This window comes from Diabrotica virgifera, chromosome 4 (genome assembly GCF_917563875.1).
Source record: "Diabrotica virgifera virgifera chromosome 4, PGI_DIABVI_V3a".
Taxonomy (NCBI): domain Eukaryota; kingdom Metazoa; phylum Arthropoda; class Insecta; order Coleoptera; family Chrysomelidae; genus Diabrotica; species Diabrotica virgifera.
In genome coordinates this window covers 228,541,450-228,564,200 of record NC_065446.1, presented here as the reverse complement: position 1 = coordinate 228,564,200, position 22,751 = coordinate 228,541,450, and the positions used below count along the sequence as shown (strand labels likewise).

General features: G+C 34.0%; 1 protein-coding gene across 1 annotated transcript; it reads right to left on the bottom strand.

The window, feature by feature from the left end:
* Positions 1-4,267: 4,267 nt before the first annotated feature.
* On the bottom strand, positions 4,268-22,294 carry LOC114327392 (zinc finger protein-like 1). The gene is made up of 5 exons (XM_028275991.2): positions 22,040-22,294; positions 21,873-21,984; positions 19,556-19,749; positions 14,694-14,950; positions 4,268-4,603 (listed from the first exon to the last, which is right to left on the bottom strand). Exons 1-5 carry the CDS (start codon positions 22,139-22,141, stop codon positions 4,408-4,410), a joined length of 861 nt encoding a protein of 286 aa, XP_028131792.1. The 5' UTR covers positions 22,142-22,294; the 3' UTR covers positions 4,268-4,407.
* Positions 22,295-22,751: the final 457 nt, after the last annotated feature.

The window sequence follows — 22,751 nt, the reverse complement described above, 5'->3', positions numbered from 1 at the left end:
CCCATTTGGTGATAAATAGCAGTCTGATTTTTGCATGAGAGTTTAATCTCTGTTCGGAGAGTATAAGTCTGTCCTGTCGGACAAAATACATGTGCCGTTTTCGTGGTCTGACCGTTCCGAATTTTTAACCTGTTCCACAATTAAAACTTCCCCTGTTCCAGTGTTCCCATATATCAAAGTTTGTCTGACTAGACACTCTTAAGATATTAACAAATTTTCAGCTTGCTATTAATCAACTTTTTTTTTCATACGCGGGATCCAGACCTAATACTCATTGCGTAATTCAAACTTATTTTTGCATGATCAATCATTTTTACGGCTTCGGACAGTACGACATCTGACTTTTGAAGAGCCTTGCTAGCTGTATTTATCTTGCTTAAAATTTGAAACCAAATAAGCAAAGAGCAAATGAATTTAACTGACTTAATTTTTACCAATATTGAATTTTCCATATTTCTTGACTTTGCGTCTTTGGTGTTATCGGAATATATGCTAAACAAGGCATCATACACTTTTCCCAGATTAAAACTGACAGCTTTTACTGCTTCATCCCTGCTCTCCCATCGAGTATTTGAGAGTGGTTTTAAACTTAAAGCTGGCACTTCTTTAGCAAGTATTTGCCAGCGTGCTATTGACGCAGAAAAAAAAACATAAATTTCTTGTACAATTGAAAAGAAATTGACGTATGGATATGGATACTTTTTGAGGAGCTCTGACTCCGCTGAAAGTCGCAATAATTGTGGTAGTAATAAAAGAAAGTTTTTCTTTTAAATAATTTTAATCAAAAGAAAAGCCGCTTTGCTTTATATTTACATCTTAACTTAAATATAATATTTAATCCATTCCGCCAAAGCTTATTTTGCAAAATTACCCCGCAACACGTGTAAACGCCTTTGAAAATGCTCGGCAAGTCCCAAGCAATTTGACCTTTATAGGTCAAATCGCTTGGGACAACCGATTTCGGAATCATTGTCGGTATGTCTTCAAACGAATCAAAAGATTGCCGCCCGCCCGTTGTACGGACAGCCGGAAGGGCGTCAATCTACAAATCGCTAAGTGCCAATGTAATTTTCCATTAATCGTTTTAAAGCATATTTTATGTTGAAACAAAGGAACCGCTCTTTGGCGCTCGGCGCCAACGTCCCGGCGGCCGTGTGCACCTGCACAATACGTAAAGCCGCCTCTGTGTTTATCCGTAACTGTCGAGCAGCTTGTTGCTTATCAGCATCCATTTTGTCTTCTTGAAGTTGAGGCCCAGGCCGTATTCATCACTAACGGAATTAACCCTTTCCATTGCCTGTTGTAATTCATCTATGTTACTGGAAAGGATCACCGTGTCATCGGCATATCTGATATTGTTGGTTAACTCACCGTTTATTTTTATGCTCTCATTTGCATTTACCATACATCTTTTAAATATTTCCTCGGAATAAATATTAAGATACACCCCTGCCGGACACCTCTTTTGATCTCCACACTTTCAGTAAGTTCGTTGTCAATTTTTGCCTTTGCTTTTTGACCCCAGTAGAGGTTTGCCACAATCCGAATATCCTTGTGGGGGCCTCTAAAAATCTACCAGATCTTAACAAACCCCCCAGATTCGAAATTAAATAAAAGACTTTGTACTTCTATTTTCTATATTCAGCTTTAAGTCAAAAGAGTTAACAGCTTGCAAAATATTAAAGGCGAAAAATAACAGTATATTTCTAATATGGATAATTATAACACAACGCGTACAATTAAAGTGTTTGTATATACCGTAATCCGGAAATGTCAAACGTGCATTACAGTATCTTTGGAAATTATAATCACCGGTTATCACGCGGTGTAATTATAATCACGCGGCTCGGAAAATCCGATCACCCGTATCTTGTCAATTAGTCCTGTCGCCAGTAGGGGTACAACGGCCTCCTTAATTCAGATGGACTTATCCAAGTTTTCTTTATGTATTTTGACCCGTAGAACACGAATTTTTTGGGTAACAGTCGATCCGGATGTCGATATGATTGTTATAAACAAAGCACTTGAAGAATCACATGACAGCGACTTTTCGCAAAACAAAACATTTTTTTGTATTTTTTGGGTCATTCTAAGCAAAAAATGTTTATACTACAAGTTTTTTCGTAGGATGCATAGTTTTCGGCATAAACGCGGTTGAACTTTCAAAAAATCGAAAAATTGCAATTTTTGAACCCGAATAACTTTTGATTGAAAAATAAAATAGCAATTCTGCTTACCGCATTTGAAAGTTCAAGTGAAATTCTATCGGTTTTGATTATTTTCATTGCTAAAAATTATTTTTTTTATTGTTAAACAAAGCTATAGATACATAGTGATTGAATGATGTTTTCAATGCATTTCTAATTTGAAATCGAACGAGTAGGCGCGCATACAGAATTTCTACGTATATTACGTACATTAAAACGCATGCATTGGGGACGGGAAACACTATGTGTTAATAGCTTTGTTTAACAAATAAAAACTTAATTTTTATCAATGCAAATAATCAAATCCGATAGAATTTGACTTGAACTTTCAAATGCAGTAAGCAGAATTGCTACTCTATTTTTTAATCAAAAGTTATTCCGGTTCAAAAGTGGCACTTTTTAGATTTTTTGAAAGTTCAACCACATTTATCTCGTAAACTATGAATCCTACGAAAAAACTTGTAAGATCATTTTTTGCTGAGAATCACCCAAAAAATACAAAAAATGTTTTGTTTTTCTAAAAATCGCTGCTATGTAATTCCTCAAGTTCTTTGTTTATAACAACTTTATCGACATCCGTATTCCGTATCAACTGTTACCCAAAAAATTCGTGTTCTACGGGTCAAAATACATAAAAAAAAAAGAATGTGTGTACTTTGTACGCACGTAAGAAGTTATACTTCTATTATATGATTTCAACGAAATCAATATACTTTAAACAGTTTCTCTACTACTTTCCAAAAATTTTTATTAAAACAATACCAAAAATTAAAAAAATAAAAGAATAAAACACACACAAACACATTGAAAAATGCCACAAATGATTTCTGAACAATAATTGTTGCCAAAAATTTTAATTAAATACGTATTTTCTGAAAAAAATTATATAATAATATACTTACAATCATAAAATCTATAAAAAAAAATAAAAAAATGATATAACTTGCATTGGGCTTGAACTTACTTCCCGTGTATCCCGCCGTACGAGAATCGAAGCGATTTCAAACTGCACCACCTTCCGCGTATACGTCATGTGGGAATATACACAAACTGAATAACTTTTTGACATTTTGTTTATATGAATTTTTATTAGTTTGATTTTTGTCGAATTAAAATACAACAATATATAGAGTAAGAAAACGATACATTAGATGAAAATTTGTAGAAAGTTTGTTCGTAATCAGATTATGTAAATTAAAGGCCTACTAGGGGTATAGCATAGGGGTACTAGGTAATTACATTATTTTTTTTTACATTTTCCAAATAGGTATGAAGATAATTTTTTATTGGAATACAACTGAAACATTTAGAATTACGTACCTGTGGTTTTTTAAAACTATTTAAAAAGTCACTATAATTATAAATTTTATTTTATTTCTGTCCTCACAACAATAAAAACTAATATATTATACAACATTTTTGTTTACCGATAACCTCCACATTGAACAATTATTGACAGATCATTTCAACACCCAATCAGAGCCCGTATAAAGACTAATACCAAACTGTCGGTGTGTGCATGCGCGCAGATCAATATAAATTCACCCTCAATCTCGATCGCGCCTAAAGAAGTATAACTTCAAAAACTTGGGTAAGTCCATCTGAATTAAGGAGGCCGTTGTACCCCCCTGGCGACAGGACTAAATTCACATTTCTTATAACACTATCGACGGTTAAATTCCGCCGGGAACATACTCGTCAAAAATCTGCAGACTTGCATGACCTGATTTCTTCTAAGTAGATAATTAAATTGTTGTCGTCTACACTTGGGAAGAATTTGTTTGTTTATATTATGAAAATATGCGTTACTCAGTGCTTTAACACTTCTCAATAACTAACGGTTTTGCATACAGGGTGCACACAAAACAAGCAACAATTATTACGATATTTAAATGGCTCGAACAATTCTTGTCGTCAATACCTATTTTTTTGCAGAATATCTATTAATTCTTTTCTTCACATACTCGTTATTCAGATCAAATTTACGTGTCTTGGGAATCCCCAGGCAGCGACAGGCATCCCTACTACCCTTTGGATATCGGCGCTAAGAAAACTCTCACTAAATGAAATATTATTATAATTATTATTATTCAAATATATACAAATTATATGCCTTACATAATCTATTTTAACTTAAAAACTAGTAAATACATCATTTTCATTATTATCTTTAGCTTTTTCAAATGTTTAATAACGCTATTCACAAGTTAGCTGTTTTGACTAATTCATTATGCCTCACGTCAAAATTCGGATCATCATCTATGGAATATCTGCTGAGTTTAGACATAACAAAGAAGAACATTACAATAATAAATATAACCAGTGCTCCCAGCATGCAATATCGCCGGCAAACTGATTTTCTTCCTCTAGCTCTTAGCGGTGCTCCGAAAGTTATCCTAAAAAATAAAAAACCAATTTTAAATAAATCTTTCACTGTGATTCTATTATTCTCATGCTTCTTTCTCGAAAATTAAAAATGTTCAAATATAGGGCAGTCAATGAGGGTATGTGGCTCCGAATTTCATCCTACTATATCGATTTACGTGATATTTTCACAGTAAGTAGGGAATAGCCCAAGAAACAAAGTCTACCCTATGCCGATGTGTGCTTTCGTCTTGGGGGCGGTTCCCACCCCTTCTCGGGGGTGGAAATTTTTTTGTTTAAATAACTACGGAGGTTGCTAGAGAACCTAATATTAGGCAAAAACTGTTATATTTTTTTTTTTCGAAAACTCAATACTTTGTGAGTTATTCCTGGTTGAAAATTGGCCATTTTCATTGAAACATAATACCTTTTCAAACGGTTTTATGCGAATACCTTAAAATCTGTGCATCTAACTAAAAAAACCATATAAAACATTTTTGTAGCTTATAGAATAACAAAGAGATTCTTTCCTTTATGAATCTTCTAGTTATGACACAAAAAGAGATATGGTAAGTGAAAAAAAAACTCGTTTTCTTGGTGCATGCTCAAATCAGTGTATTTAATTTGAAATAACAGAGAAACGGTCGATTTTAGGTGCTTAATGCTACTACCAATAACTTTTGTTGTGCTTGAAAAGACCTTTAAAATAAGCAATATTAAATGTCGATTACATTCAAACTATGCGAGATAAACTGTAAAAAATTTGATGACTAACGTATTTTAAGAAAAAAATGAGAAGTATATTTAACCCCTCATCCACAAGAATTTAAATGCATCGTTTTCCTTCTACAATACATTTTACTACAGTGTTCTTTTTATGTTCAAAAAGTTGGGCGGGTTTAAAATGGATGGTTTTTGAAAAAAATAAGATCAAATTATTGAGCGCATTTTAAAATTTTTGAAGTTATACTTCTTTACCGGCGATAGAGGGTGATTTTTTATATGTTAAAACCTATCAGCCCGGCGCATGCGCATTATAACTTTGTTCTGATTGGATGTTCAAATGACATGTCAAAAATTATCCGATATGGCAGCTGTAGGACAGCTGTGGTTTGGAGGTAAAGGTAAACAAATGTATAATATATTAGTTTTATTGTTGTGAGGACAGAAACAAAAAAGTTTATAATATTGTAGTGACTTTTAAATAGTTTTTAAAAGCAACAGGTACGTAATAATTGTTAATGCATCATGGGTATAAACCTACCTATTTGATCTGCTAAAATACATAGTATGTAATACTTTTATTTATATAATTTGATTACCATCAAAATTTCTATCAATATTCACCAAATATATTGTTTTCTTACTCTGTTTTGTTGTATTTTTTCAATTCTAAATCATTTCAATTCAAAATTAAAATAATTTGATCAATTTTCAAAATATCAAAATATCACAAGTTTAATCTGTTTAGTTAGTCGATCTTCGTAAATAATGACACATAGTGTCCGTGGCTAAGCGTTGAAGGCGAATGAATTCCAATACCAACAGCGCTGGTTCGAGTCCCCATAGAAACTTTCTTTTTTGTTTTTTTTTTTAATACATTTTATGATTGTAAGTATATTTATTATATAATTTTATTTTCAGAAAATACGTATTTAGTCAAAAAATTTTTCGACAATTAATGTTCAGACATCATTTGTGGCTTGTTTAATGTGTTTGTGTGTGTTTTATTCTTTTATTATTTTAATTTCTGGCACTGTTCTAATAAAAATGTTTGAGAAGTAGTAAGTATAAATTAGTTTAATATTTAAACAAAATATAAATAAAAAGTATATTAATTTCGTTTAAATCATATAATAGAAGTATAACTTCTTACATGCGTACAAAGTACACACACATTCTTTTTCTTAAAAATCTTCCTATTTCTCCATGTAACTCGAAAATGATAAGAGATGCCATACAAAAATGTAGATTTCTTCTAGATAAACATTTTGATTTTGTTTTTTATAACATTATCTCTTATCATTTTTAAGTTACATGGAGAAAAAGGAAGATTTTTAAGAAAATTTAAATATGCGCTCTATAATTTGATCTTATTTTTTTCAAAAACCATTCATTTTAAACCCGCTCAACTTTTTGAACATAAAAATAACACTGTAGTAAAATGTGTTGTAGAAGGAAAACGATGCATTTAAATTCTTGTGAATGAGGGGTTAAATATACTTCTCAATTTTTTTCTTAAAATTCGTTAGTCATCAACTCGACATTTAATATTGCTTATTTGAAAGGACTTTTCAAGCACAATAAAAGGTATTGGTAGCATTATACATCTAAAATCGACTGTTTCTCTGTTATTTCAAGTTGAATACACTGATTTGAGCATGCACAAAAAAAAACAAAGTCTTTTTACTTACCATATCTCTTTTTGTGTTATAACTAGAAGATTGAAGAAGGAACGAATCTCTTTGTTTTTTTATGAGCTACAACAACGCTTTATGTAATTTTTATAGTTAGATGCATCGTTTTTAAGGTATTCGCAAAAAACCGTTTGAAAAGGTTTTATGTTTCAATGAAAATGGCCAATTTTCAACCAGGAATAACTCAAAAAGTATCGAGTTTTCGAAAAAAAATTATAGAACAGTTTTTGCCTAATATTAGGTTCTCTAGCAACTTCCGTAGTTATTTAAGCAAACAATTTTCCACCCCCGAGAAGGGGTGGGAACCGCCCCCAAGACAAAAGCACACATCGGCATAGGGTAGACTTTGAATAAGGAGATATTTTCAGGCTATTCCTAAAAGTTCATTAAAATCCATGCAGTAGGATATAATTCGGAGGTAATAACCTGTTCTTGCTCTCATTGACTGCCCTAATATAGATTTTTACATTCACAAGGTATTTTATAGTTACTTTTTTCCACTATGGTTCATTTTTGAAGTTATACTTCTTTAGACACGAGGGTGAATTTGTTACATTCCCTGACACATGCGCACACCGACAGTATGGTATTAGTCGCTACATCTTTTAACTTATGTAGCGCAAATAAGGTGTGCGTGAAAAGAATATACACTCTGGGCCAAAATTAACGGGCCACCTTAAAAATGGGTCATTTTTGATGTCTTATATCTCCTAAACCTGTTGTCCGATTTAAGTGATTTTTTTAATATGTTATAGCCTAATTCTTTGACAATATCGTTATAATAATATTGTTGCTAAACAGGTAAATCTTCATTGTATACCGGGTGTACCAATCAAGCAGTGTTTTTTTCTTAAAGTTTGCATCATCCTGTGGAATATTCTAGCATTTATAAAATATTGAAATTAAAACCTAACTATAGCCCCATGTTTTCTCAGCATTCTGTTTTTCGATTCATTCGCTTATGTTGGATAATAAAAATGTTAGGTAGTTTAACAACTAGCCATGTTTTTCATTAATACAGAGGATTTAACTCGCCAGCAAAATTAACCCCGCCACCTTTATTATTGTTTTGTTTACATTATCTGTGATAGTTTGTTTCCTAAATTTGTGTCATTGAAAGATTTTTGACATATCATATAGTCGTTGTACGACATTGTTGCAAATCTGTTTCCGTGTTTACAACAATTCTTGAACAATTTAAGTTAAAATTTTAGTGCTTATTTATTGTTTGTGCCGTGTATTTTAAAAATACCACTCGCTCCAACAGATGCTGCTAGGGCAGTGGCTTTAGTTGATGCTGGTTACAGTCAACGTCATATCGCCCGTACGCTCGATTTATCCAGAACTACGGTACAAAATGCCATCAGACGATTTCGGGAGACAGGATCGTACAACCGCAGGCCAGGTCAAGGCCGACAACGATGCACTTCAGTTCGAGATGACCGCTTCATTGCCACCACAGTATTGAGAAATCGCTTTTGCACCTCTCCTGAAGCTCGTAGGTCTCTTTTTGAGGTGAGAAACGTTAGTGTGAGTAGACAAACGATTAGAAGAAGACTGCCAGAAATAAACTTGAGGGCTTTCCGTCCAGCTCGCGCACCACAACTGCTCCCACAACACCGTAGGGCTAGACTTAATTTTGCGCGAGAGTATGCTAACTGGACTATGGCGGAATGGAAGAATATACTGTTCTCAGATGAGAGCAGAATAGCCATAAAAGGTCCAAATGGAGGCCAACGTGTCTATAGGCGTCAAAATAAAAGGTTTGCTCCATGCGCTATAACCGAAACAGTGGCTTACCGAGGAGGGTCAATAATGATTTGGGGAGGTATTTCTTACGAAGCGCGTACTGATCTTGCTGTGTTCGGTAGAGGCAGTGTGAATGCCCAAGTATACGTGCAAGAAGTTCTCCAAGACCATGTCATGCCTTTTGCACCATTCATTGGTGATAACTTCAGACTAATGCATGAAAACGCACGTTGCCATACAGCAAGATCTACCCGTGAGTACCTTACTGAAGTCGGGATTCAAGTTCTACCATGGCCAGTACACAGTCCTGATCTTAACCCAATTGAGCATATCTGTGACAACCTCAAAAGACGGGTAAGAGCGAGAGTACCAGCCCCTGCATCCCTTGAAGAGCTGAAGACAGCTGCGCTAGAGGAGTGGCAAAATATCCCCCAATCTGATATCCAGGATATGATGAATGGATTGCCAAACCGGCTTAAAGAAGTCCTAAGGGCTATAGGCGGCAACACTCATTATTGATACCCATTTTTTTTCAATTAGACTTTTATTTCCAAAATATTGTTAATTTGAATTTTCTTCGAAGATTTTTTTCATTTGATTTTTGCTGTAACAAACGACTTTTTTCAAAAAAATTATTATTTCTCTTCCGCGTAGGTAGTTTTCACCGTATCCTTCATAAAATGTGGTCCAAGGTTAACAATTTCTGCAAATTGAAAGAAATACAAGGTGGGCGGTTAATTTTGTAGGTGAGTTTATTTATTACTTTAAAACCGGTTGAGAAATGCACATGAAATTTGGTGGGTTTTAAGATGTAGTTATTGCTAATTTTTTGGCATACAATTAAGCATTTAATATTCACGGGTAATATGAGCCATCATATTACCCGTATGGGCGCCAATGGTGAAAATTAAATTCTTAATTGTATGTCAAAAAATATGCAATAACTACGTCATAAAACCCACTAAATTGCATTTGCATACCTCAACCGGTTTGAAAGTAATAAACAAATCATCAGTTTGTCAAAAAAATTTCAACACCCCCTATCTCGGAAACGAAGCATTTGGGGACATAAGTTTATAAAGCAAACTGTCATTGTTGTTTCATGCAGAATTACCCCTTAAAATTTTCCAAAATTTTTTAAAAACACCCTGTATTGATAAAAACATGTCTAGTTGTTAAAGCACCTAACTTTTTTATTATCCAACATAAGCGAATCAATCAAAAAACAAAATGTTGAAAAAGCATGAGGTTATAGTTAGGTATTAATTTCAGTATTCTAAAAATGCTAGAATATTCCACAGGGTGATGCAAACTTTAAGAAAAAAACACAGTTTGATTCGTACACCCGGTATACAATGAAAATCTACCTGTTTAGCAACAGTATTATTATAACGATATTGTCAAGGAATAAGGCTATAACATATTAAAAAATCACTTAAATCGGACAACAGGTTTAGGAGAAATAAGACATCAAAAATGACCTATTTTTAAGGTGGCCCGTTAATTTTGGCCCAGAGTGTATTATTAGTGGTTTTAGTAAATATATTTATTATAATTTTTATGTCTGGACTTGTCTTCCTCCTTATAAGTATTATTGAAAATGTTTATTTTCAATTAATGTATCCGTCACCGTGATTGTAATTATGTCCGAGAAATGATCGACTGAATACAAAAGCGGTGGTAGCTGGTCGGTAGAGCATTCGCCTAGGGATCAGAGAGTTCAAATCCTGACAAACTTTTTTTTTGTTCTTTCTAAAATTAGTTTAATATTTAAATACAATACAAAGAAACTGTTTAAAGTAGATAGGTATATTGATTTCGTTGAAATCATAATATGAAGTTAGATTATATTATAATAGAAGTATAACTTATTACGTGCGTACAAAGTACACACACATTCTTTTTTTAAATAGGAGTACAAAAAGACAAATTTATACCCAATAATGTCACTAGAAAAATAACCACATTCATTTTCTTTTCTGGTTGATTATTTCAGGCTTCAACGGTAATCCATAAATATTATGTTGTACTAATACATGGCTAAAGATGTTTAAAAACAACTGTTTTTTATATAAATGTAGACCAAAAATCTAAAAACTAAAGGAATATTGCAGACAACGCAAAAAATCGCTGATACAACATAATTAACCTATGAATTTTAAATGTCATTAGTGTCAAAATTTCATAAATGTCAATATTGTCAAAACTTCATAATTTAGTGGAGTAAACTTGCCTGCGGTTGGACCAACTACAAATAAGCATTATGGCGCGGTAAATTTGAATTACTCTTCCTATTTAAAAAATGAACCATAGTAGGTTTAATCTTAAGAATAACAAATGTAGTGCAATAGTAGTATATGATGGTGGCAAATTCATCAGTTCTGGGACAATGAATTAAGTGACAATAGTAACTGCATTCTTGTCATTGTACGGGGATGAGTTGTTCTTATGATACTTTAGTTAGAAGTGACAAAATACTATACATACATAGAATGCAACAGCGAAAAAGTGTCAATGTAAACAGTCAAACCAGTTGAAGGATATCCAAATTTATATTCGTCCGACGCTTTAGGATGTCTTTATGCAGTCCATTCATAATCCAAAATGAGCCTTCCAATGGTAGGGGAGCTCAAGCGGGGATTTTCGCAGTTACTCGAGCGCGTCCGATTATTACATAGGGAGAAACCTTGTACCCTGAAAATGTACCTTTACCATATATTGGCTCTTAATGCAGGGGAGTTCGTTAGGGGGGGGCCGAAAAAAAAATCTATCCTTAGAAAAACTTGAAATCGTCAGATTAAGATAAGGTAAGTTAAGTACATGCAAAACAGTGTAATATTTCAAACATTTGACGATTTGAGCGGGGCGTAAGGAAATGGGTGAGTCCCAAAGTTTCACAAAAAAGCGAATATTTCGCGAAATGAATGACAGATCGAAAAACTAAAAAATACGTGCTCAATATTTTTCAAAAATCTATCGAATGATACCAAACACGACCTCCCACATAGAGGGGTGGGGGGGTAAATTTAAAATTTTAAATACGAATCCCGCGATATTTCGCGAAATGAACATCAGATCGAAAAACTGAAAAACACACTTATTCAATATTTTTGAAAAATCTATCGAATGGCACCAAACACGACCCCCCACGGAGGTGGAGTGGGGGGTTACTTTAAAATCTTAAATGGGAGCCCCCATTTTTATTGCACATTTGGATTCCTTACGTAAAAATAAGTAACTTTCATTCGAGACATTTTTTCGAATTATGGATAGATGGCGCTATAATCTAAAAAACGATTGTTGGAAATGGAAAATTAAATTAAAAATGGAAAGTCCCCATAAAAATGGAAAACTTTACTTAACTTTTTTTGGTTTTAGGACCTACTCTTCACAACCCAATAAGTCCCCGTAACGCTCGAGTGACTGCACATTTAGCATACTTTGCTCCGCTACCACAAGAACTGGGAACAGCAAATGGTGAAGTATGTGCGACATATAGAATGCATATACACTAGCACTAGAATGTACTAGATTTGAAGAATCTCCCCTTTATATGGGTCTATGTGGAAAATCTATATGAAGACGCGAATTTTAACTGTGATCTGTGTGTAAAATAACCCCTTTTCAATGTTTAAACAACGATCTCGTTGTTCTAAACGTATACTTTTCGACAATATAACTGCTATTCAACTAAACTTCGATTTAAAAAGAGTCTCAACTTGAAACGAATTTGATTAAGATTTATCTGTATTGACATTTTATTGACGTAACTAACGATACCGAACTTTTAAGGTCTTAAACTATGAAAAATGGTCAGTATTTTTAATTTTGTCTCAAAATTTACAAAAGACCTAACCTAATCTAAAAGGGGAAAAGAATGACAAGTTGAAAACAAAGAATATAGAGATAATATAGAGGTAAGGAGCCAAAATGAAAAATTTGCCTCTTTTAAGATAATCATACAACATACTGTTATGCTACTCTCCCATACATCTAACAACAAACCATTCGTTTGAGTAGGAGTAGACGAGTGTCTGCTGTCAAAACTTGACCTATTGGGACCGTGCAAGTTTGGAAAAGTGACACCTGGTTTCATAGCTCAGCAACATTTTAGCACTTTTAATTATATTGGCCAATTATATTAGTCCTGGTTGCTGGAAAATTGTCAAGGCCATAGCCCAAAAAAAATATAAGAAGAAAAAGTAAGATCGAGGTTATGTTATTAAAAGGTAAACAATTGTATATAGTAAATAAAGTTAATTATTAGAATGCAGTACTACAAGCAAAATACAATTAAATAAATTTACTTTTATATAATAATTGAATATCATATCAATATTGTGGAGCAACATATAATTTTTCTTCTTCAATGACAGTAGGTATGAAATATACGTCAATTTGACAATTTCAATTGACATTATGAATTATTTAAGAAAGTTGCAAGATTTCTCCGCTATTCGCGCACGATCGTTTCTCGTATCCCTTCCAAGTACTTGCACACCGCGAATACTTATCTAGAACGATGAAAAGGTAACTGCGTGATGTGATGAGGTGGTTCTGCTATCTATGAATGGAAAAGGTCGTCCAAATTACTAGAACAACGGGACAGCATAAACAGTTGATATTTTATTTTTTTTTTCATTTTTTATGTGAACCACACGCTCTTATATTGTCAGAAAATAAATGGAACAAACGACTGCAACTGGGACTCATATATCTTCTTAAAGTTCCGCTCCTATCGGAGATTGGAAATCATTCTGGTAATTATAATTTTGTTGGTTACGCGCCGGAACAGTTCAATTGAGCTGCATCCAAACCATTCACGGAGATTGCGTAGTCACGAGATTTTACGTCTTCCTACGCTTCTTCTGCCTTTGATTTTGCCCTGCATTATATTCCTTAATAGTTCGTATTTTTCACCTCTCATGATGTGCCCCATGTACTCCAACTTCCTGATTTTTATGGAATTTAAAACTTCGCATTGTTTTCCTAGATGTTCGAGCACTTGTGCGTTTGTTTTACGATCTGTCCATGATATTTTCAGAATACGTCTAAAACATCACATTTCGAATGCTTCCAGGTTTTTAATGTGGGATTGTTTTAGTGTCCATGCCTCAACCCCATACAAAAGGGTGGAGAAAATATAACAACGAAGCATTCTTATCCGGAGCGTTATATTGATATTGCGATTACAGAAAAGTTTCCTCATTCTGTTAAAAATGGATCGTGCAATTTCAATGCGGCATCTTATTTCTTTTGTCTGATCAGTATCTTCTGTGATCCATGCTCCAAGGTATTTGTACGAAGATATTTGCTCAATTTCTGTATTATCCAGTACTAGTCTAACTCTGACTCATATATAGGACCCACTCGGATCCACTCGGACCCACTCATATAACTCGGACTCATATATAGGACCCTTCAAAAAGGAACTATGATATTACTCTTGAAAAGAAACTACCGATATAATAAAGCCATATTAAAACCAGTGTGGACCTATGGTATCCAACTGTGGGGGACACACAGTCAAACAAACCTAGAGATACTGCAGAGATTTCAGATTAAAATCCTTAGAACAATGCTGAATGCCCCTTGGTGTGTGCCAAATTATGCGACAGAGCAAAACTTCAATGTGCCATCCACAAAAACAGCAATAAATGAATATTACCAAAAATATTCCAGACACTAGAACCTCATCCAAACGAGTTAGCAAGCAACCTTACTGATAATCATAATGATGTTATAATGTAATGATGTAATAATATATAATCGAATAATTCGAATAATCTGTAATAACTTAACTTGTTTTAATTCAACCTAGTAAAGAGAGTCAAATTTTAAATTGTTTGTCAAATAATTTACCTATTGTTCTTAGTTAAGGAGAGATTGTAAATATTACAAAAAAATTAGAAGAATTAAAATCGTAACAGGTAACAGTACAAAAATTTCAACTTACTTGAACCAATTTCCGAATAATTCAGAAATAGGTTTTCTTTTATATTTATTATCGTCATGATCAAAAACGTCAGGTTTGATATCTCTAATGTCCTGAAATATCCGCCGATTTGAAGAATGCTGAAAACTATCTGCTCTGTTGAAAGCACCAATATCTTCATCCACAGAGACCACCGAATGGGCGGGGCTCGGAGTTATCCTAGGAGGCATGCTCATATTATGGTTTATTGTGCTTTTTATTTCACGTTCCTCAGACAACTAAAAATTAAATTAGCTAGTTATTTATGTGACAAAGAAAAAGAAATTGTAGAACATAAACTAGGCAACTGCACAGCACTATTCTGTACATGACTAAAATTCCTTGAAGGGCAGGAAACAAGTCACCTAGGAGGATAATAAACTTCATCAGAAGTATTGACATCCTAGAGCTTAACTAGATTAAGGTACACATAACCAAACTTATATGGAATCACCATGTATTTCAAAGTAATATTTATTTCTTTTGAAAAGACTTGTTATTCTTGCGAATAATAAAGGTTTTTATGGAAAATAAACAAATCTATAACACAATCAGATAGTACAGCTCGGTACGGTATAGGTTTTTTGCTTGAGTTGCAAATTGAACGAAAATAAATAAACTAACTTTTGCGCCCAAAAACGAAAATATGTGTCATATTAGTCCAGAAAGCCACTGCGCATCCGCTAGGAAAAATATTCTAATTCGGATTTTTTGCACAATCTTACTCAAAAAGGACTCCTTTTAACAAATTTGCATGTTGCCAAGACCAAAAGGTGGCCAAACATTTTTTAAACGTTTTTTTTTTGTTTTTTTCCTAAAATTATTTTTTTAGCATGGAACAAAGTTTTTTTAGGTTTTTTGGATCATTCCAAACAGAAAAGGTCTTTAGTGATTTTTCTCTAAAAATGATAGTTTTTGACATATAAGCGATTAAAAATTGAAAAATTGCGAAATCGGCCATTTTTAACACTCAAAAACTATGGGAAAAACTGAAAATTTGAATGTTGCCAAGGTAGGTAAATATTCTTTAAACATCGACTGATGAAATCCCGAAGAGTTTTTTGCAATATAATATTCAAAACTCCTTGGTTTTTAATTTCTAATCTCGCGTGCGCGACACTATTTTCCACCGTTGCATGTGTATAGAGTATGGTGCAAATGAAAGGAATAAATTCGTTGTTTCGTAAACCGGCTACTTTAAGAAAAAAACCCGAAACAGGTCGATTTTTATTTTTAAGTTATGATATTGTGGCATGTATGGTATACTAGTGACGTCATCCGTCTGGGCGTGATGACGTAATCGATTATTTTTTTAAATCAGAATAGGGGTCGTGTGGTAGCTCATTTGAAAGGTTCTTCAATTCTCTATTCAGTAATGTAAACATTTACATAATTATTTATACAGGGTGTCCAAAACATTTTTATTAAATTAAATTATTTGACAAAAAAGAATTAGAAGGACACCCTGTATAAATAATTATATAAATGTTTATATTACTAAATAGAGAATTGAAGAACCTTCCAAATGAGCTAGCACACGACCCCTATTCTCATTTAAAAAAATCATCGATTACGTCATCACGGCCAGATGGATGACGTCACTAGTATATCATATATGCCATAATATCGTAACTTAAAAATACAAATCGACCTGTTTCGGGATTTTTCCTTAAAGTCGCCGGTTTACGAAATAACGAATTTATTCCTTTTATTTGCACCATACTGTCGGTGGAAAATAGTGTCGCGCACGCTTGATTATCAATTAAAAAACAAAGGAGTTTTGAATATTGTACTGCAAAAAACTCTTCGGGATTTCATGAACCGATGTTTAAAGAATATCAGCTTACTTTGGCAACATTCAAATTTTAACTTTTTCACATAGTTTTTGAGGGTTAAAAATGGCCGATTTCGCAATTTTTCAATTTTTAATCGCTTATATGTCAAAAACCATCATTTTTAGAGAAAAGTCACTAAAGACCTTTTCTGTTTGGAATGATCCAAAAAATCTAAAAAAACTCTGTTCCATGCAAAAAAAATAATTTTAGGAAAAAAACAAAAAAAAAACGTTTAAAAAATTTTTGACCACCTTTTGGCCCTTTTTGAGTCCTTTTTGAGTAAGATTGTGCAAAAAATCCGAATTAGAATATTTTTCCTAGCGGATGCGCAGTGGCTTTCTGGACTATATGGGGTTATAGAACTTACAACGGGGAAAGATTATTTTTCTTGGGGAACAAGTAATATTCTCAGAGGGACATAGCTGCAGAGTTAGGCGTAACACAGGGCGTTCTGTCCAAAACCTATGCTAGGTAACAGGAACTAGGAAAGCTCAAAAATAAAACAAGGGAAAGTCGCCAAAAAGTAATAACAGCTCGCCACGATCGTTTAATTGTCCAATCAGCAGGGAGACACCCAACCATTTTTCACCTGCAGCTCCAAAGGCAGCTTTTGGAAGCTACAGGTGTAACTCTTTCAGTTGAAACGATAAGAAGTACAGCAGGAGACAGTTATGGGTTCCCAAGTTATCCAGGTAGCACAAGATTGATCGCCTAAATTGGTGTCTTCACCACCAAAACTGGAACATTGGGAATTGACAAAATGTGCTATTTTCAGAAAATGTCAGGATTTGTGTAAAATCAGATGACACACGAAATCGTGTAGAGGTCGAGGAAGACAAACAAGAACGAAAACTGTCAGATTTGTTCAGAAATATAAAAGGGAAAGTGCAATGTTCTGGAGAGGAATTGTGATCCGTCAAAAAACTCCTTTAATTTTCATCCAATCAACTTTAACTGCTCACAGGTATGTTGATAACCTGTAGTCAGGCTCTGGAGAAGTGCAACGGGAGAAAATTTAATTTTCATGCATGCTAATGGACCTCCACATACCATTAGAGTGACTAGAGACATCATTGAAGCAGAAGCTATCCCTTGTTTGGAGTGGTCTGCTTGCTCACCCGAGCTTAACATTATAGTGTATTTGTGGGATATGCTTAATGAAAAATTAGAGCTCGCCGGGATAATCCACAAAACAGTGCAAGGCTAGTACAAGCTGCTCTTGAAGGATGGAGCAACCTACCACCACAAAATGTTGATAATGTGATTAAGAGCGTGCCCACACCAACGCTTGAAGCTTTCATAAGGACTAGAGGCTATAACACTGACTACCAAAAAAAAAACAAAAAAAAAAATAAATAAAAACAATTTAAACATTATACGTTTTACATTGAAATTTTTTATGCTATTAGAGTAGAGTATTTATTGGTAATAATGTACAAATGTACTTTTACAGGTCAGCAATAATTAAAATTGTCTAAAATTACATTAAAAGTTGACAGTACTTCAGTAAAAAAAACCTATTACTAAAATTTAAAAACTAAACACTAATTAAATTACAGGACAAAACAAAATTTAGATCTGAAGTACTCCTCAAATGAGTAGAAAGCACCCATCAGAAGATAATTTTTAATTTGTCTCTTAAATTGTTTAAAATCAAGACTTTTAATAGATATTGGTATACAGTTATAAAATTTCAATGCTAGGTATCTGGTTCCATTTCTGGTCCTCTCAAGTCGACTGAAGTCTGGTACAAGGGCATCATGATTTCTAGTCTGATAAGTATGCTGTTGTGTTTAAAAAGTGCAACGGGAGAAAATTTAATTTTCATGCAAGATAATGGACCTCCACATACCATTAGAGTGACTAGAGATAGCATTGAAGCAGAAGCTATCCCTTGTTTGGAGTGGTCTGCTTGCTCACCCGAGCTTAACACTATAGTGTATTTGTGGGTTATGCTATTGACTTTAAAACAACTAGTTTCAATTTGTTTTTAAATACTTTATTGTTTTATTTAATTGTTATGTATTTGATATTAAATTGCTTTAAAATAAATATTGTTTGACTTCGTGTGTTCGTTTTTTTAATTCGCACGAAATAATAAGAAATAGCAGATGATTCCATATAAAAAGACTAAGTTTTCAATCCAATGGCATATAAAACAACATAATGATATTCTACATCCCACCAGACTGAAAACAATGGGAACCTTCTCTGGTTGAACTAGAATATGGACTAGGACTATGGACTTCTCTGGTTGAATTGGACTAGAATATGATGCGGCTGTATTTTCGTTTTGCAACGAAATTGAAAATGGTTATTCATTTTTTATTTGCATGTTTACTCTGATTGGAGTACGAAGGGATCCATTCTCGTTGGAACTTTACCGTGCTGAGCAGATGGGATGTGGATTATAAATTGTAAAATTCCCTCATCTTCCTTAGTCTCAGCATCCGTTATGTCTCGCAAATTGTAGAAGCCTCGGAGGTGTAACCAGAGAAGGTTCCTACGCCATTGGATTGAAAACTTAGTCTTTTGCTAGCAGGGCATCTATGCCATTTCGTTCGTTGCAATCCGTGACTACACGCCAGGGTTTGTTTTGGTTGGATCAGAGAGAGCAGCATATGTGCTTCCTGATGAGAGACTAATAAGTTTCGAAACTGGTAGAGGTGCTTGCTGCACTCTCTGATTGGACTAGAATATGATGCGGCTGTATTTTAGTTTTGCAACGAAATTGAAAATGGTTATTCATTTTTTATTTACAATCAAAATATGATGAAATATGATAAGAAAAAACAGATAGTGAGAATGGTATATGGAGACATAGATCATCATTAACAAGAATAATTAAATTAAATTACATAAAAAATTAAATGTGGGCAGAACGCAGAACTAATAAAATATCTCAATGAATTAACTGATTTTCAATTACTGATAGTAATAACAAAATTTTATATCCTTTTGGGCGGCTGTTAACACTGCGTTACTATAAACATAATATAATATACATACCAATGGCAGTCCCAGGCCAGCCCGAGCCCAGTTAACTCCAGCCAGTTTTTCTTTTAGCACATCTGCTACAGGACTTATTAAATTAGATGGCGGAAACAATGGACTTTTGCAGGATGGACAGGTGTAACCTCTGGGTGCAGTGGTAGGAGGTAGCTGTCTTGAAAAGTGATCCAAACATGACCAATGAAACACATCTAAAAGAAAACAAGAACATTTATTTTAACACATTTGCTGCCAGACATATTTTTTAACATGTCGCCTTCCGGCAATTATACCGGGACAACTCAAAATTGGTCATGTTTGAAATGTCTACACTAACATATAATAGAGGATTTTAAGCTTTATAATCCGCGATAACTGGGACATTTTAAAGTGCAATACTCTCCGAGTGAGGGCACAAGGTCCACTGTTACATTCAGAGTGGTAGGAGGTAAACACGGCGTGAGTAGTGGGCTAACGCTAAAATCCATCGTGAACCTTTTGAATTGTCTCAGTGTGTGTGCCACAATGATCACAAAAATGTTCATAATAATGAAATGATTCTTCCAACAATACTGGAACAATTCAAAATTTTTTCAATTAATTGCTAATTATTAACTTGAGTCGTACCAAAAGATTGCCAAAATGAACTGAAAAACAATCTTTGATATCAACTGAAACAAAGAACATAGTTTTAGTTAAAAACGAATATAACTCAAAGCATGCCATAGCTGTGCAAAATGTTGATTTGTTGATTTTCTCGAAACACGTTTTTTTGAGTTGTCCTGGTATTGTTGCCAGAAGGCGATGTGTTCACTACCCTGAACGTTTGCTGTTACATTGTTTTTGAGAAAGCATTTGATGAAGTAAGGCATGAAAAATTAGTCCAAATTCTAAAGACAAAAAAACATAGACAAAAGGGACTTACGAATAATAACAAACCTTAACTGGAATCAAAGAGCACAAATTTTAATAGATAACGGAACCTAGTCCAGAAATTGAAATCAGGAGAGGAGTTAGGCAGGGATGTATTATGTCTCCATTACTCTTTAATGTATATAGTGAAGCCATTTTTGAAGAAAGTCAATCTCAAAGTATCTCAAAGTCAAGTAATAATAATTAACAGAATATCTATTAACAACATAATATATGCAGATGACACAGTAATTATGGCAAGCTCTTCTGAACAACTCCAATTACTACTAAACAAGACAAACAGTTTCTGTGAAGAATATGGAGTAAAAATGAACATAAAAAAGACCATGTAAATATGTACATGATAATAACTAAGAAAACGATAAAACAAGCAAGCATACTTTTGGGAAATGTACCCATAGAAAGGGTATAAATACAAATACTTAGGAACCTGAATTTCAGAGAAAAATGATGCGTTTGTGAAAATGAAAGCAATTCTCTACAACAAGGACCTTAGATTAGAACTGAGTGTAAGAGCTTTTAGATGCTATGTATTCTCGATACTGCAATATGGACTTGAAAGTTGGACATTGAAGCAAGAACACATAAATAAACTAGTCATTTGAAGTGTGGTGTTACAGAAGGATGCTTAGATTAGCATGGACACAGAAGAAAACGAACAAGGAAGAATTGCGAGAAATCGGCAAAGAATGCGAAATAATAAACACAACAAAAATAAGAAACTTACAATATCTGGAACAAGTGATGAGGGGACAGCAATATGAAATGCTAAGACTGGTAATACAGGGAAAGATAAGAGTCGGAAAGAGTATAGGAAGAAGGAGAGTGTCATGGTTGAAGAATTTAAGGGACTGGTTTAAATGCAGTTCTATAGAACTCTTCAGAGCAGCGGTAGATACAGTAAAGATATTGTGATGATGACATCCAACCTCCAATTAGGAGATGGCACTTAAAGAAGAAGAAGACTACCCTGAACATATATTTTACAGTGAGCACTAGTGGGCCATAGTATAAAAAACGGTCCCATTGGGCAGTGTGGCCCAGTGAGAAAAGGTCACAAGCTTTGGTATGGTGCCGTGAAGCAGGACTAGTATTTAACTGCAGCAGTCAAGGTGTTAAGGGTTGGTTTCCCTTACGCCAGACATTTCTCATAAAAAAATGAAGAAATTGTATGTGTGGCATATAGCTCATAGGCCATGTTATGTTGGTACATTTCTACAATCCATACATATTTAAAAATACCCTAACGGCCCAGCAGCTATTAGAAAATGTGTGACCAAGACAGCCTGCTAAGGCAAAATGTATGTTGGCCCCATTGGACCAATGTGGCCTACTGAAGCAGCATAGGACCAATGTGGCAGTGAACGTGTTGAATAATTAAAAATAATCGAAATTCACTTACGATAGCAGGTTAATCGGATACAGTCTTGACTACTTAATTCTTTACTACACAATTCGCATATCGAGTTATAATCACTGTCTTGTAACCATTGAAGGTATGACTGAACTATACACTACAAGAGAACATTATTAGTATACCCCAAAACTAGAATATGGTAAAAAACTTACAATTGTGTGATTTGTTACCATACAGTTTTCGCAAACACAGACTCTATGCTCGAAGCAGAATTGATTCGTTACTCGTCGTTTCGGACATTTGCACAGCCCCATTTTAGCTCTATTTTATATATGAAAATTATTTAGGTAGAATCACATCAATATTTTAAAATATGTGAGACTACAAAATTGTTCGATCCAGGGCCGGCCACGTATTTGATTGATAGACTGACTGACTACTGACTGATCACTGATCAAATAAAATTTGTCAACGTCAAAAACATAAATACTTGACTTGACTTTTGCATGACGTTTTCTTTTGACATTTCCATTAAACCATAAAACGTATTCGCGGTGTTGTCACAATGACGACCTCTCGTGGACTTCATCTGAACTAGCTTCGAGGGAGCTTGCCAAACGCCGAGCGCACATGCATTACTCGCACATTACATTACTTACATATTACTTACGTACACGTAAGTAATATTTATTTTTACATTTTCTTACAACACTTTCTTTAGAGGTCTTTTTCTTGGAAATTGCATATTATGCAAATAAACAAAAAATAATTTTTATAGGCCTTCTATTCACTGTTGCCAAATTTCAACGTTCTGGCCTTATGTTACGGGGGCGATGCCATAAGATATAATATGGAATTTATTAATTTTCCAATTAAATATAGTTTATATGCTAAATATATAAAGATTATGGTTTTATAATTTAT

Coding starts and splice junctions, on each gene's coding strand:
- LOC114327392 (XM_028275991.2), bottom strand. CDS start 22,141: ATGGGGCTGTGCAAATGTCCGAAACGACGAGTAACGAATCAATTCTGC. Junction 19,750..21,872: donor TATCCGATTAACCTGCTATC/GTAAGTGAATTT, acceptor GTTTTCTTTTAG/ATGTGTTTCATTGGTCATGT. Junction 14,951..19,555: donor CTGGCCTGGGACTGCCATTG/GTATGTATATTA, acceptor TTTAATTTTTAG/TTGTCTGAGGAACGTGAAAT.